Genomic DNA, 13,448 nt, shown 5'->3' on the forward strand with positions numbered 1-13,448 from the left:
GAACTTTCCCTTGAATAATTACTTAATTTCTCAAGCAAATATATATATTCTGGAGCAGTTCTTATCTGGAGCAGACTATACTATGTCATAAGTCCTTGGAACTTGTAGGACTTCCTACACATCATGAATTTACTGGTCTACATCATTATCCAGGTTAGGAAGCCCTATCTATCAGCCAAATCTAGAGCTAAATTCCTTACACACCAGAAAGAAAGGGCTAAGTCACCACACAATAAATATTATAATACCTTAAGGGTTTTGAGGAAGTATGGAAATCTTTAAGTTAATTTCTAATATTCAAAAATGATTATTGTAATTGTTTCTTTTTCTTTTTGGAAACAGAGCCTCACTCTTGTCGCCTCAGCTAGAGTGCCGTGGCCTCAGCCTAGCTCACCTCAAACTCCTGGGATCAGGTGATCCTCCTGCTTCAGCCTCCTGAGTAGCTGGGACTACAGGGATGTGCCACCATGCCTGCTTAATTTTTTCTATATATTTTTAGTTAGCCAATTAATTAATTTCTATTTTTAGTAGAGATGGGGTCTCGCTCTTGCTCAAGCTGGTTTCGAACTCCTGAGCTCAAACGATCCACCCACCTCAGCCTCCCAGAGTGCTAGGATTACAGGCATGAGCCACCACACCTGGCCTGCAATTGTTTATTGTATGCTTAAAATAGCCCATCTACATAGAAAATCGTAGGGATGAGCTGATGTAAAGGTAGACTGCTTCCATTTTACCTCTCTAAAGTACTATATAGTACATTCAAATTTTTGTCATGAACAATTTCAACTCTTCAATGAAGTTCATAAACAACATGCTAAGAATTATAAGATCAGCTCTTTGCCACTTAATTCCAAATGAATCACTCTAGTTTAGCTACCATTAATTAGCTCATCAGCAACAAAAGAAATTTAAAAAATAGAAAAGTTTTAAAGGCAGTAAATAATCTCAGTTGAAAAGTAGAGATTTTAGCCTCCTTATTTAACATTAAATTTTAATGGAAACAAATAATCTATCAAAAAGCCAGTTTGGAATAATGGTATATAAACAGAAAATTTAAAAAGAAATCTGATTTTTTAAGATTAAAAATTATCTATTTCAAACACCCCTATTAATAGAATGAGTATGGTATTAAATCAATTAAGGGCATCATAGTACAATACTACTAAATAAAATTAAAAATATCAAATACCCAGGGATGGTTCAACATACGTAAATCTATAAATGCAATTCACCACATAAACAGAAGCAAAAACAAAGACCACATGATCCTTTCAATAGATGCAGAAAAAGCTTTTGACAAAATTCAACACCCTTTCATGATACGAACACTTAAGAAAATAGGCATAGAAGGGACATACCTAAAAATGATACAAGCCATATATGACAGACCCATAGCCAACATCATACTGAATGGGGAAAGATTGAAATCATTCCCACTTAGAACTGGAACCAGACAAGGCTGCCCACTATCTCCACTTCTGTTCAACATAGTGCTGGAAGTCTTGGCTACAGCAATCAGACAAGAAAATGGAATCAAAGGTATCCAAATAGGGGCAGAAGAGATCAAACTTTCACTGTTTGCTGATGATATGATATTGTATCTAGAAAACCCCAAGGATTCAACCAAGAAACTCCTGGAACTGATCAATGAATTTAGTAAAGTCTCAGGATACAAAATTAATACACAGAAATCAGAGGCATTCATATACGCCAACAACAATCTAATTGAGAACCAAATCAAAGACTCAATTCCCTTCACAATAGCAACAAAGAAATTAAAGTACCTAGGAATATATTTAACCAAAGAGGTAAAAGACCTCTACAGGGAGAACTATGAAACACTGAGGAAGGAAATAGCAGAGGATGTAAACAGATGGAAATCCATACCATGCTCGTGGATCGGCAGACTCAATATCATCAAAATGTCTATACTACCCAAACTGATCTACAGATTCAATGCAATACCTATTAAAATCCCATCAGCATTCTTCACAGATATAGAAAAAATAATTTTATGCTTCGTATGGAACCAAAGAAGACCCCGAATATCAAGAGCAATTCTAGGCAACAAAAACAAAATGGGAGGCATTAATATGCCAGATATCAAACTATACTACAAAGCTGTAGTAATTAAAACAATATGGTATTGGCACAAAAACAGGAATATTGACCAGTGGAACAGATGTGAGAATCCTGATATAAAACCATCCTCATATAGCCATCTCATCTTTGACAAAGCAGACAAAAACATACGCTGGGGAAAAGAATCCCTCTTCAATAAATGGTGCTGGGAAAACTGGATAGCCACCTGTAGAAGGCTAAAACAGGACCCACACCTTTCACCTCTCACAAAAACCAACTCACGCTGGATAACAGACTTAAACCTAAGATATGAAACTATTAGAACTCTAGAGGAAAAAGTTGGAAACACTCTCCTAGACATCGGCCTGGGCAAAGAGTTTATGAAGAAGTCCCCAAAGGCAATCACAGCAGCAACAAAAATAAATAAATGGGACATGATCAAACTACAAAGCTTCTGCACAGCCAAAGAAATAGTCATGAAAGTAAACAGACAGCCTACAGAATGGGAGAAAATTTTTGCATCCTATGCATCCGATAAGGGACTGATAACTAGAATATACTTAGAACTCACGAAAATTAGGAAGAAAAAATCAAATAACCCCATTAAAAAGTGGGCAAAGGACTTGAACAGAAATTTTTCTAAAGAAGACAGAAGAATGGCCAACAAACATATGAAGAAATGCTCAACATCTCTAATCATCAGGGAAATGCAAATCAAAACCACAATGAGATATCACTTAACCCCAGTGAGAATGGCCTTTATCAAAAAATCTCCAAACAATAAATGCTGGCGTGGTTGCGGAGAGAGAGGAACACTCCTACACTGCTGGTGGGACTGCACACTAGTTCAACCTCTGTGGAAAGCAATATGGAGATACCTTAAAGCGATCCAAGTGAATCTACCATTTGATCCAGCAATCCCATTGCTGGGCATCTACCCAAATGATCCAGTGACACTCTACAAAAAAGACACCTGCACTCGAATGTTTATAGCAGCACAATTCATAATTGCAAGGCTGTGGAAACAGCCCAAGTGCCCATCAATCAAAGAATGGATTAATAAAATGTGGTATATGTACACCATGGAGTACTATTCAGCTCTAAGAAACAATGGTGATATAGCACACCTTATATTTTCCTGGTTAGAGCTGGAACCCATACTACTAAGTGAAGTATCCCAAGAATGGAAAAACAAGCACCAGATATATTCTCCAGCAAACTGGTATTAACTGAGTAGCACCTAAGTAGACACATAGGTGCTACAGTAATAGGGTATTGGGCAGGGGGGAGGGGGGAGGGGGGCGGGTATATACATACATAGTGAGTGAGATGTGCACCATCTGGGGGATGGTCATGATGGAGACTCAGACTTTTGGGGGGAGGGGGGGAATGGGCATTTATTGAAACCTTAAAATCTGTACCCCTATAATATGCCAAAAAAAAAAAAAAAAAAAAATATCAAATACCACACCCAAATAGGCAACATTTGTGAAGATATAGTTTAGAAAGACACAGAGATAATGACCTTAGTAAATATATTTGAGTTAGGTTCCAATTAAATGTTAACTGTAGCATGTTCTCAAACATGGTTAAGATTTAATAATGCAATATACTCATGCTTACAAATTATGCTGTAACAACATTTTAGCTAGGTTAAAAACCACCATTTTAGTATTTAATAAAGTTGTGTTTTGACCATAAATTTTATTTTGCCAATAAAACATTAATGTGTGCAAGGGACAGAAAATGAGTTATACTTCAAATTATGGAAAACATAAAATTCTCTATATAGACTACCAGAAAATATTTCCTAAGTGCTTGATATCTTCAAATATATCATGGCTGATTTGATTCATTTATCATGAATTACAAATTGTTCAGGAAAATCAACCCCATTGTTAATAGCAAAGATCCCAAACTATTCCAACAGTACAAAAGAATCGATGACTGATTCCTTAGACTGACATCAGTAAAACCCCAACATGAGATTAATATTTACCAACCAAAGTTATGAAAATGCAAGATTTAATCCACAAATAATTTTACACAAAAACTGATTTTAGGCCGGGCGTGGTGGCTCACACCTGTAATCCTAGCTCTCTGGGAGACCAAGACGGGTGGATTGCTTGAGGTCAGGAGTTCGAAACCAGCCTGAACAAGAGTGAGACCCCATCTCTACTATAAATAGAAACAAATTAATTGGCCAACTAATATATATAGAAAAAACTGGCCAGGCATGGTGGCGCATGCCTGTAGTCCCAGCTACTTGGGAGGCTGAGGCAGGAGGATCGCTTGAGCCCAGGAGTTTGAGGTTGCTGTGAGCTAGGCTGATGCCATAGCATTCACTCTAGCCTGGGCAACAAAGCAAGACACTGTCTCAAAAAAAAACAAAAACAAAACTGATTTTATCTTTACACAGTCTGTAAATTTTGTGACAATGTTTAACACTTACATTTTTGCCTTTCAGCCAGGGGTCCCCTGCAACAAGCTGATAACCCACAGGATATCTCCTTAAAATCTATGTGATTGTCACGATTTTCATCAAAAGCATTAAACAAACCTGTGAAATAGAAAAAGACACCATAAGTCACATAAGAAACTTCCTAATGTTAATAATGACACATTTACGAAAGGAAGAATGAGTCTTTCCCATAATGGCAGAATTAAAAAAAAAAAAGTTTATCAGTAGTTCCTAATGTCTTAGGAAGTACTTCTTTTTCTCTTGATATAATTATAACTGAAACTTATGATCCTAGCAGAAAATACATTACAATCCTTTAGTATTTGATTATATCTGTCTGTATTTATATCAATTTTAACAGCTAAAAATGCCTACATTTTTTAAGTTGACAAATAAAAATTAAAAACCAAAGAAAAAGTTAGAAATTACAGCAATTATCCCTACTTAGAAAGACTGAGAAGAAAAATGAAGAGAGAAACTGAACTACTTATTAAATGAATACTCAAAGATACATTAAGGAGTTCTCAAAAAGCTCTTTCATGAAGCAAAGGAAAATATACCATTTTACAAGAAGAGAAATTCTCTACTATAGCATCTTTTTATTGCTGAATCTTTTATACATGAATATTTTAAATTTCAGAAATGAAAGGGAACATAAAATATAATCCTGTGGTTTTTAAACTTTTTTTAAAAAATAGAAATGGAATGATTTTATTTTCAAATGAAATATCAATCTCCAGTTCTAAACAGGTAAAAACATAACTGCACTATTGAAGTAGGTGGAAACTCAGAGCCTATTTGCTGTTGCTCCTGACAAATACTTCTGAAGTACCCTAGGAATCTGAAGAATACAGATTATATATTCTAAGAATCTAATTCAGTGCCCTTAGTTTAAAGATTAACCCAAATATTCAGATTTCAAATATAATTTTTATAATGTCCCCACAATTATTCTTTGTGTTCATCTTTTATTAAAAAGTCATAGCAATAATTTTAGAGCTAGAGGGGATCTCAGAGATGGTCAAGTCTAGTAGTTTCTTAATTTTTATGCATCACGGGGAGGGATACAGCAATGGAATCTTCTTATGTGAAAGAAAAAAAGTGGAGGCACCTAGCTGAGGAAGCGGTGGGGACATGTGTGGAAACATGGAACTCTGTCCACCCCATGGCCACCATATTACTCCCTGCACTAGCTGCTAATGGACCTTAGTAGAGCACAATTTCATAACCAATGACTAATCAAAATCATTTTATATAGGAGGATATTCGGGTGCAGAGAGCTACACCCTGGGCAACCAAAGCAAGGTTACACAGATAGGTTGCCCAGTGCAAGGTTACACAGATAGAATATGAAGTTTAAGACTACAATCTTAATTCCCAATAGTTTTTTTCTACTCCACTCCACTATATGCAAGAAAGTTGCAAACCTATAGGACAGCGGTCCCCAACCTTTTTGGCACCAGGTACTGGGTTGGGGGAGACGATGGGGGCTCAGGGAGGAAGGAAGGTAGAGGAGCTTTGCAACCCAGTCCCTAACAGGCCACACCAGCCAGGGGGTTGGGAATAGCAGCTATAGGAACATATTCCTATAGTTCAAATGTGTTGCTTAAAAATAAGTGATGGTGGGGGGAGGGGGGGAAGGGCATTTATTGAAACTTTAAAATCTGTACTCCCATAATATGCTGAAATAAAAAAATAAATAAATAAATAAGTGATGGACTCAGGTATTCTTACCAATGAACACTTGCAGAAAATGAAATGATTCCTACCTTCACTTAGAGATGGACGAATAGGTGGTGAAACCAATGGGCCAAATGTCTCTAAATCAAATCGTCCAGTCCGGGATTGAGCCTTCAGTAACCAATAGCGTTTCTCTAGATCAATGATGTCTGATTCCTCCACTAATAGTAAAATCAAACAAGATTATAAAAACCTCAGAATTCTCTTCTAGGCAGTTAATTCATCCTGATAATATATTTTTCAGGGACATATTTTATGTAGGATGATAGAACTTAAGGACACAGAAAAATAAAAAAATGAACTTAAGGACACAGGAAAATAAAAAAATGAAAATAAATGAAAAGAAAATGGATATATTTCAATCTCCCAATTAAACTGCTAAAAAAATCATGATCAAAGCCAAAATTCTGAAAGACAAATTTATTATATCTAAAGTGGCAAAAAATTAAACCAAAATGAACAAAAAGCAAGAGGCTTTAAAATCAGGAAAAAAATTTTACAATTTCCCAGTAAGCAGGCTGCTTAAATCCAATGTATGAAATAATATATGTATAGCTAAGCCATTTCTTTTGGTTTTCCCATATCACTTTTACTTGTACTCATTTTTTTTGTTAATTTTCAGCCTTTATCTTGGATTTAAAATTTCTATGTACATCTTCTCTCCTGGCTAGACTATAAATATCATAATAGCAGGACCTTTGTCTGATTCACCCCGTCAATGCCTGACTTATACACATCCAATACTTTCTGAATAAATGAAAAACATATATGTTAAAGGATGTTATAAGGAAAAAGTCAATAAATGACAGGGAGGCTAAAGTAGGATTCAATGTGTAATAGTAAAATCATGAAAGCATGAACATCTTTCTCTCCTCATTCATCAGACAGTACATCAAAAATCATAGAACTAGAATAAAATTTAGAAAGCATATACAGGAATTTTATTCTCAACTAAACAAAGCAACCAAAGTGATCCTATTATTAATAAAATATAAATCTGGGAATTTCAAATTCTGGCCATAATAGAATAACTAGCACCAGACTTGCTCTTCGGCCACAAATGACTAGAAAACTGTACAAAATAAATTTAAAAACTGTTTCTAGAAATTAGAGAACAGGTAGTACAGGACTGTGATTCTTGAAAGAAAAGAAACAAATAACATGAGCCCTTTGATTGCTCTGGCTTTCTCCCTGCAGTTATTCCCCAGACTTCAAAATTATGAGACCATGAAACTGCAAGATCTTGAGATCTCTTTTCCTTTAATAGACTTTATTATTTTACAGCAAAATCAAGCAAAAGTTACAGAAAATTCCCATAACCCTCCACCCTTCCAAATATATATTTTCTTCCATTATCAACACTCCCTATCAGAGTGGTACATTTGTTGTAACTGATGCACCTACACTGACACATCATTATCACCCAAAGTCCACAGTTTACATTAGGGTTCACTCTTGGTGGTATACCTTCTATAGGTTTGGACAAATATATAGTGATATGTATCTGCCATTGTAGGATCACACAGAATCCTCTGTGTTCCGCCCATACCTCCCTCCCTCCCTCTCTCCCCAATAACCTCTGACAGCCACTGGTCTTTATAGTGTTATGAGATCTTTTTACTCTTTTTACTTTTACTTGTTATGAGAGATTTTTACTTTTCAGCCTGCTCTCAGTCTTATTAAAATTTATACATAATAGAATTACTGGGTGGAGAAGATTATCTTTGCATTTGGGGTTCCTTCAGATTCATATCTCACAGAAGTTTCTCAAAAGTTTGGCTGGTTTCTCCTCACCCCAGTGAAAACTGTCCTATGGCAGGCTCACTCCTCCGCTAGCCTTACTTTCTTTCAGTCTCAGCATCTGGCCTCAGATATGAAAGCATCCTACATCCCTTTATCACTTAGGAAGGCCTCACCCCTCTGGAGTTTAGTTTTGATTTTAACATGTCCTTGCATCTATACATCTTCAATGGCTTTAAAAATGAGTATGATTATTTGGTTCAGTGGAGATTTTATGTTATTATAGTGCGAATGAAAGTCTTTCATGTCTTTCTACTTCCTAACATGAGGCAGAACCCTCAGAACCCACATCCCTTCAATTATTATTTAACATAATTATGGACATTCTCATTAATGCAATAAGACTAAAATAATCTAATAAACTTAAGGAATAAATGATACTTTTATAAAGAAAATTTACAAGTAATATTAAAACTTTGAATAAATGAAGAAGTATACCATGGCCCTAAATAGGGGGTTACAAAGATTGCACAGTGAGGATGGATGACACATGAACAAAGACCTGAAGAAACAAGGGGACAAATCATGGAGAGAAAACATTGTAGACAGAGGGAATGAGCATGGAGGCCTCAAGAAGAGAGCATGCCTGGAAAGTTTAAGGAAGAAAAGGAAGATCAGTGTGGCTGAAGTTGAGTTAGTGAAGAGGAGAGTAGTACCAGAGAAAGTCAGAGAAAATGGGGGTCAGATTACATAGACCATTGTAAGGATTTTGGTCTTAAGTGAAATGGTTAATCATTGGAGGGTCTAATGCAAAGTACTGACATGATCTAATATACAGAATCACTCCCTCCCCCATTTCTCCCTCCTCTCCCAGAATGACTCTTGATTGCTGAGTTGAGAAGAGCCTGGTGGGCAGCAAGAAGAGAAGCAGCCAGTCAAGTGTCCATTAAAGAGTTTTTTAAAACAATGTATACAATTTGAAAGCATTAAGACCACAACAGATTAAGAAGAACAAGACAGACAATTCACAAAAACATGGGGGAGGAGGGGAGTTTAGTTTCACTGGTAATAAAAAATCAATTCAAAAGAAAAATGCAGAGAGAATCATGCTACTTCTCTGCTTCAAAACCTTTCAACACGCTTTCTCAAGATATCTGCATGGCTTCCTCTCACAACTCTTTCAGAACTTTACTCAAATGTCACATTCTCCGACCATCCAAACTACACCCCATTCAACGATACTCCATCATTCTTCTTCCCTGCTTCACTCTGCTCCAATAATACTTACTAACTCTAATACAATTTACTTATTTGATTTGATTATTGGTTAGCTCCCTCAACATATGCTAGATCACAGGGATTTTGGTCTGTTTTGTTCACTGGTATAGTCTAACAATTAGAATAATACCTGGCATATTTTGATTACTCAAGAAATAAGGTTTTTTTTGTTTTTTTTTTGAGACAGAGTCTCACTTTATTGCCCAGGCTAGAGTGAGTGCCATGGCGTCAGTCTAGCTCACAGCAACCTCAAACTCCTGGCTCAAGCAATCCTCTTGCCTCAGCCTCCCAAGTAGCTGGCACTACAGGCATTCGCCACCATGCCCGGCTAATTTTTTGTGTATATATATTAGTTGGCCAATTAATTTCTATTTATACTAGAGACAGGGTCTCGCTCTTGCTCAGGCTGGTTTCGAACTCCTGACCTCGAGCAATCCGCCCGCCTCGGCCTCCCAGAGAGCTAGGATTACAGGCGTGAGCCACAGCGCCCGGCCAAGAAATAAGTTTAATGAATAAGAATTATTTGTTGAGCTATACACACACACATATACATATACAAACATACACATATACATATTCAAAATAATGCTAACTATGATAAAAGATAACAATTAGTATCAAATATGAACCTTGGCTTCTAACAGCTTTTACATTTCCTAGGAAGACAAGAACAACATTCTCTATATTTCCAGGGCCTTCAAAGCATTCAATCTTACTCTATTTCAGTGCAGTTTTAATAAAAAAGATAATTAAGATATAGCCATATCATTATGTGTATCTATACTGTCTTTGTACAACAAATACTGTAGTCATGAAAAGTGTTGAATAAATGGAAAAATATATTCCATCACGTAACATAAAAGTTTAAGAGAAACTATCTTCGTTTTGCTTGACCTTCAACGGGCTCCCAGGACTTGAAGCTAATGTTTTTCTATCTTTCCTTCCTATCTTACCCTATCCTGACACTCATATGTCTAAAACCTAAAGAGAGGTTTCTACTTAAAGGGCCTAGGAGTGATTCTTTTGAAAACAAAAATATAAAAATGAACAAAAAATTCTGTATTGGGGGCCAGGCGTGGTGGCTCACACCTATAATCCTAGCACTCTGGGAGGCCAAGGCAGGCAGATTGTTTGAACTCAGGAGTTTGAGACCAGCCTGAGCAAGAGCGAGACCCTGTCTCTACCAAAAAAATTAGCCGGGCATGGTGGCAAATGCCTCTAGTCCAGCTACTTGGGAGGCTTAGGCAGTAGGATCGCTTGAGCCCAAGAGTTTGAGGTTGCTGTGAGCTAGGCTGACAGCACGGCACTCTACCTGGGGCAACTGAGTGAGACTTTGTCTCAAAAAAAAATTCTGTATTGGGTATGCAGACTTGTGTATACATTATCACACTTCAGTACATGGAAAGACTGAGATTTTCAGAAAGACACTGTTCTAACTTATTCTGGCATAGAAGGAAAGATCCCCCGGGAAGGACCATATCGCCATAGCAGAAAACAAAAATGGTCTTGACAATATGTAGCTGTAGTCAAGTACACTGATTTTGCGTAGTTTGCATTTTACAAAGAAGAATGCTATCCTAGAAACTTTTTGACGTGGCAACCCCTACAAGCAGTCCTCTTAATGATTACTAAACCTTGGAAAAGGGATTCCAAGAGTGATAATGAAGTTACTCTACAAGTTTGGCATTTAAAAGTTTGGCATCTAATTACTCATTCATGATTAAGAGTAATTAAACAATGAAGTGACAAGGTTATAAGGTAACATGATTTTAGTTAAAAAACTAAAATCAACCTTCATTATCTTTATTAGGCTTCTGTATTGTTAATTATTTATATCACCTTAACCTTGGAAAAGGAGCAAGAGAATTAGTACCTATTATTTTATTAGCCCTTAGTGAAATCACTAAACCAAACATCTTTTCTCCAATCATGGACCATGGTTTCTCAACCTTGACATTACTGACATTTTTATAAGATAATTCTTTTCTGCAGGAGGCTGCCAGTGTATTCATTGTAGGATATCTGGCAGCACTTGGACTCTATCCATTAGATGCCAGTAAAGGCCCCCAAGTTGTGACAACCAAAAGTGTCTTCAGACACTGCCTAATATCCCATGAGAGACAAAATTGCCCCCAGTAGAGAAGCACTGCCAGAGATACATTTACAAATGCTTGGAGGGTGATCTGTAAAGTAGTTTATTTTCATAAATACACTCATTTAGATTGAACACATTGTTAAAATAAACACTGAAAAATATTTCTTCCAAAACAACAAAAGCTCAAATACTATTATACACTGAGTTCTATATCAGCCTCATTCATCTTAAGCCAAATCACTATTCAAACTTAGATATAATTCTGACGATGAGAGCTAATATGACTGGATCTATGGGCAGAAAAAAACAAAATTCTACAGTAAACTGGTATCAGAAGTATTTTGTAGATTAAAAATTAATAAAAAATGTTTTGTTATTTTTTTTATTGTGAGACAGAGTCTCACTTTGTTGCCCAAGCTAGAGTGAGTGCCGTTGCATCAGCCTAGCTCACAGCAACCTCAAACTCCTGTGCTCAAGCAATCCTTCTGCCTCAGCCTCCCGAGTAGGTGGGACTACAGGCATGTGCCACCATGCCCGGCTAATAAAAAATGTTTTTAATTAAGAAGGTAAAATGTTGGTCCTGTGCAGTGGCTCACGCCTGTAATCCTAGCATTCTGGGAGGCCAAAGGCGGGCAGATTGCTCAAGGTCAGGAGTTCAAAACCAGCCTGAGCAAGAGCAAGACCCCGTCTCTACTATAAATAGAAAGAAATTAATTGGCCAACTAATATATACAGAAAAAATTAGCCGGGCATGGTGGCGCATGCCTGTAGTCCCAGCTACTCGGGAGGCTGAGGCAGAAGGATCGCTCGAGCCCAGGAGTTTGAGGTTGCTGTGAGCTAGGCAGATACCACAGCACTCACATGCGCACTGTGGGCCCGGGAAGAGTCGGCTGCTAAGCAGGACAGGCAGCAGTGGCAAAAACCCCCGGCAGGCTGCATGTGGCCTGCGGGCTGTAGTTTGAGGATGCCTACTCTATATCATTCATCTGTTCAATTAAGAAAATAAATGTAAACTAAGTATTTGAGATGCTACTTTACTACTACAAAAAGAGGAGAAACAAAACATGGGTAGTGGGAAATAAGTCATTTCCAAGTCTCTGATATGCATTCTTGTACTAATAAGTTCTTTATGAATTATCTGTACTTATAAAAGTAATTTTGTAACTGAATATGTAGAAAATGTAGAAAAGAAATTTGTATCACATCTAATGATACTATCCTAAAACAACCATTAACATTATAGTTTTGATTTTGACCAGTTTTTCAAAAAATTTGTGTTTCTACTAATACTAGTTTAATTTTTAAATTTGCATTACTTGATGCTTTTATTACACTAGTAATACATTTTGTTCCATGAAAAACATTGAAAATGTAGGTTACAAGAGAAGAAAAGAAAATACAAAATTGCATGTTTTCATATAATTATAATATAGTAATATTTCTATTTAATTCAATGTCACCTGGGTTGTTTGGGAAGATTATTTCCGATACTTACTGTCATCATATGATTTCTCAAATTATACAAAATCTTAGTTCATAGTTTAAAATCAAAAGGCTAAATTTCAGATTGTGCAACAAGATCATCAAAAAAGGCTATAAAACAATAAAGATAAAATTTTCATAAGGAATAAACACTGTCATATAGTTTTTCCTTTAAAACCAAGTAATACACTAGATTATAACCTGAGGAGTAAATGTTTGTAACGGTCCAATTAATTTGGAATAGGAACTAATTTTTAAAATATATAGAACTTCTACTTAAGAATGTTGTTTTCATTTTTCGATACTGAAATATCTACTTTAAATATTCAGATAACTGAGTTTATTTAAAAGGAGAGAATATTTTAAAATTTTTTGCAAAAGGGAGATTACCAAAGGTGTCTGATATATAAATTGAGATTCCTAAATAAGATGTCTGTCCATTCCATTTATGGATGTTTAAAAAAAGAAAGAAAGAATGAATGAAAGAAAAAGAAAAGAAACCTCTTCCGGTACTCCAGAGAAACATTAGCTTTCTCAAGTTCTAAACTTTCTTCCAAGTAGTAGATCGGC

At 36.3% G+C, this 13,448-nt stretch overlaps 1 protein-coding gene across 2 annotated transcripts in view; it reads right to left on the minus strand.

Moving 5' to 3' along the window:
• The window catches only part of USP32 (ubiquitin specific peptidase 32), a 205,514-nt gene that overhangs the window by 71,251 nt on the left and 120,815 nt on the right, over positions 1-13,448 (minus strand). For both annotated transcript variants that reach the window (XM_012777151.3, XM_012777062.3), the window contains exons 6-7: positions 6,313-6,444; positions 4,535-4,642 (exon numbers count right to left, since the gene is read on the minus strand). In XM_012777151.3, coding sequence (XP_012632605.2) covers positions 4,535-4,642; positions 6,313-6,444 — 240 coding nt within the window. The remainder of the gene's footprint in view (positions 1-4,534; positions 4,643-6,312; positions 6,445-13,448) is intronic.

Source organism: Microcebus murinus, chromosome 18 (assembly GCF_040939455.1).
Source record: "Microcebus murinus isolate Inina chromosome 18, M.murinus_Inina_mat1.0, whole genome shotgun sequence".
In the NCBI taxonomy this organism is placed as follows: Eukaryota; Metazoa; Chordata; class Mammalia; order Primates; family Cheirogaleidae; genus Microcebus; species Microcebus murinus.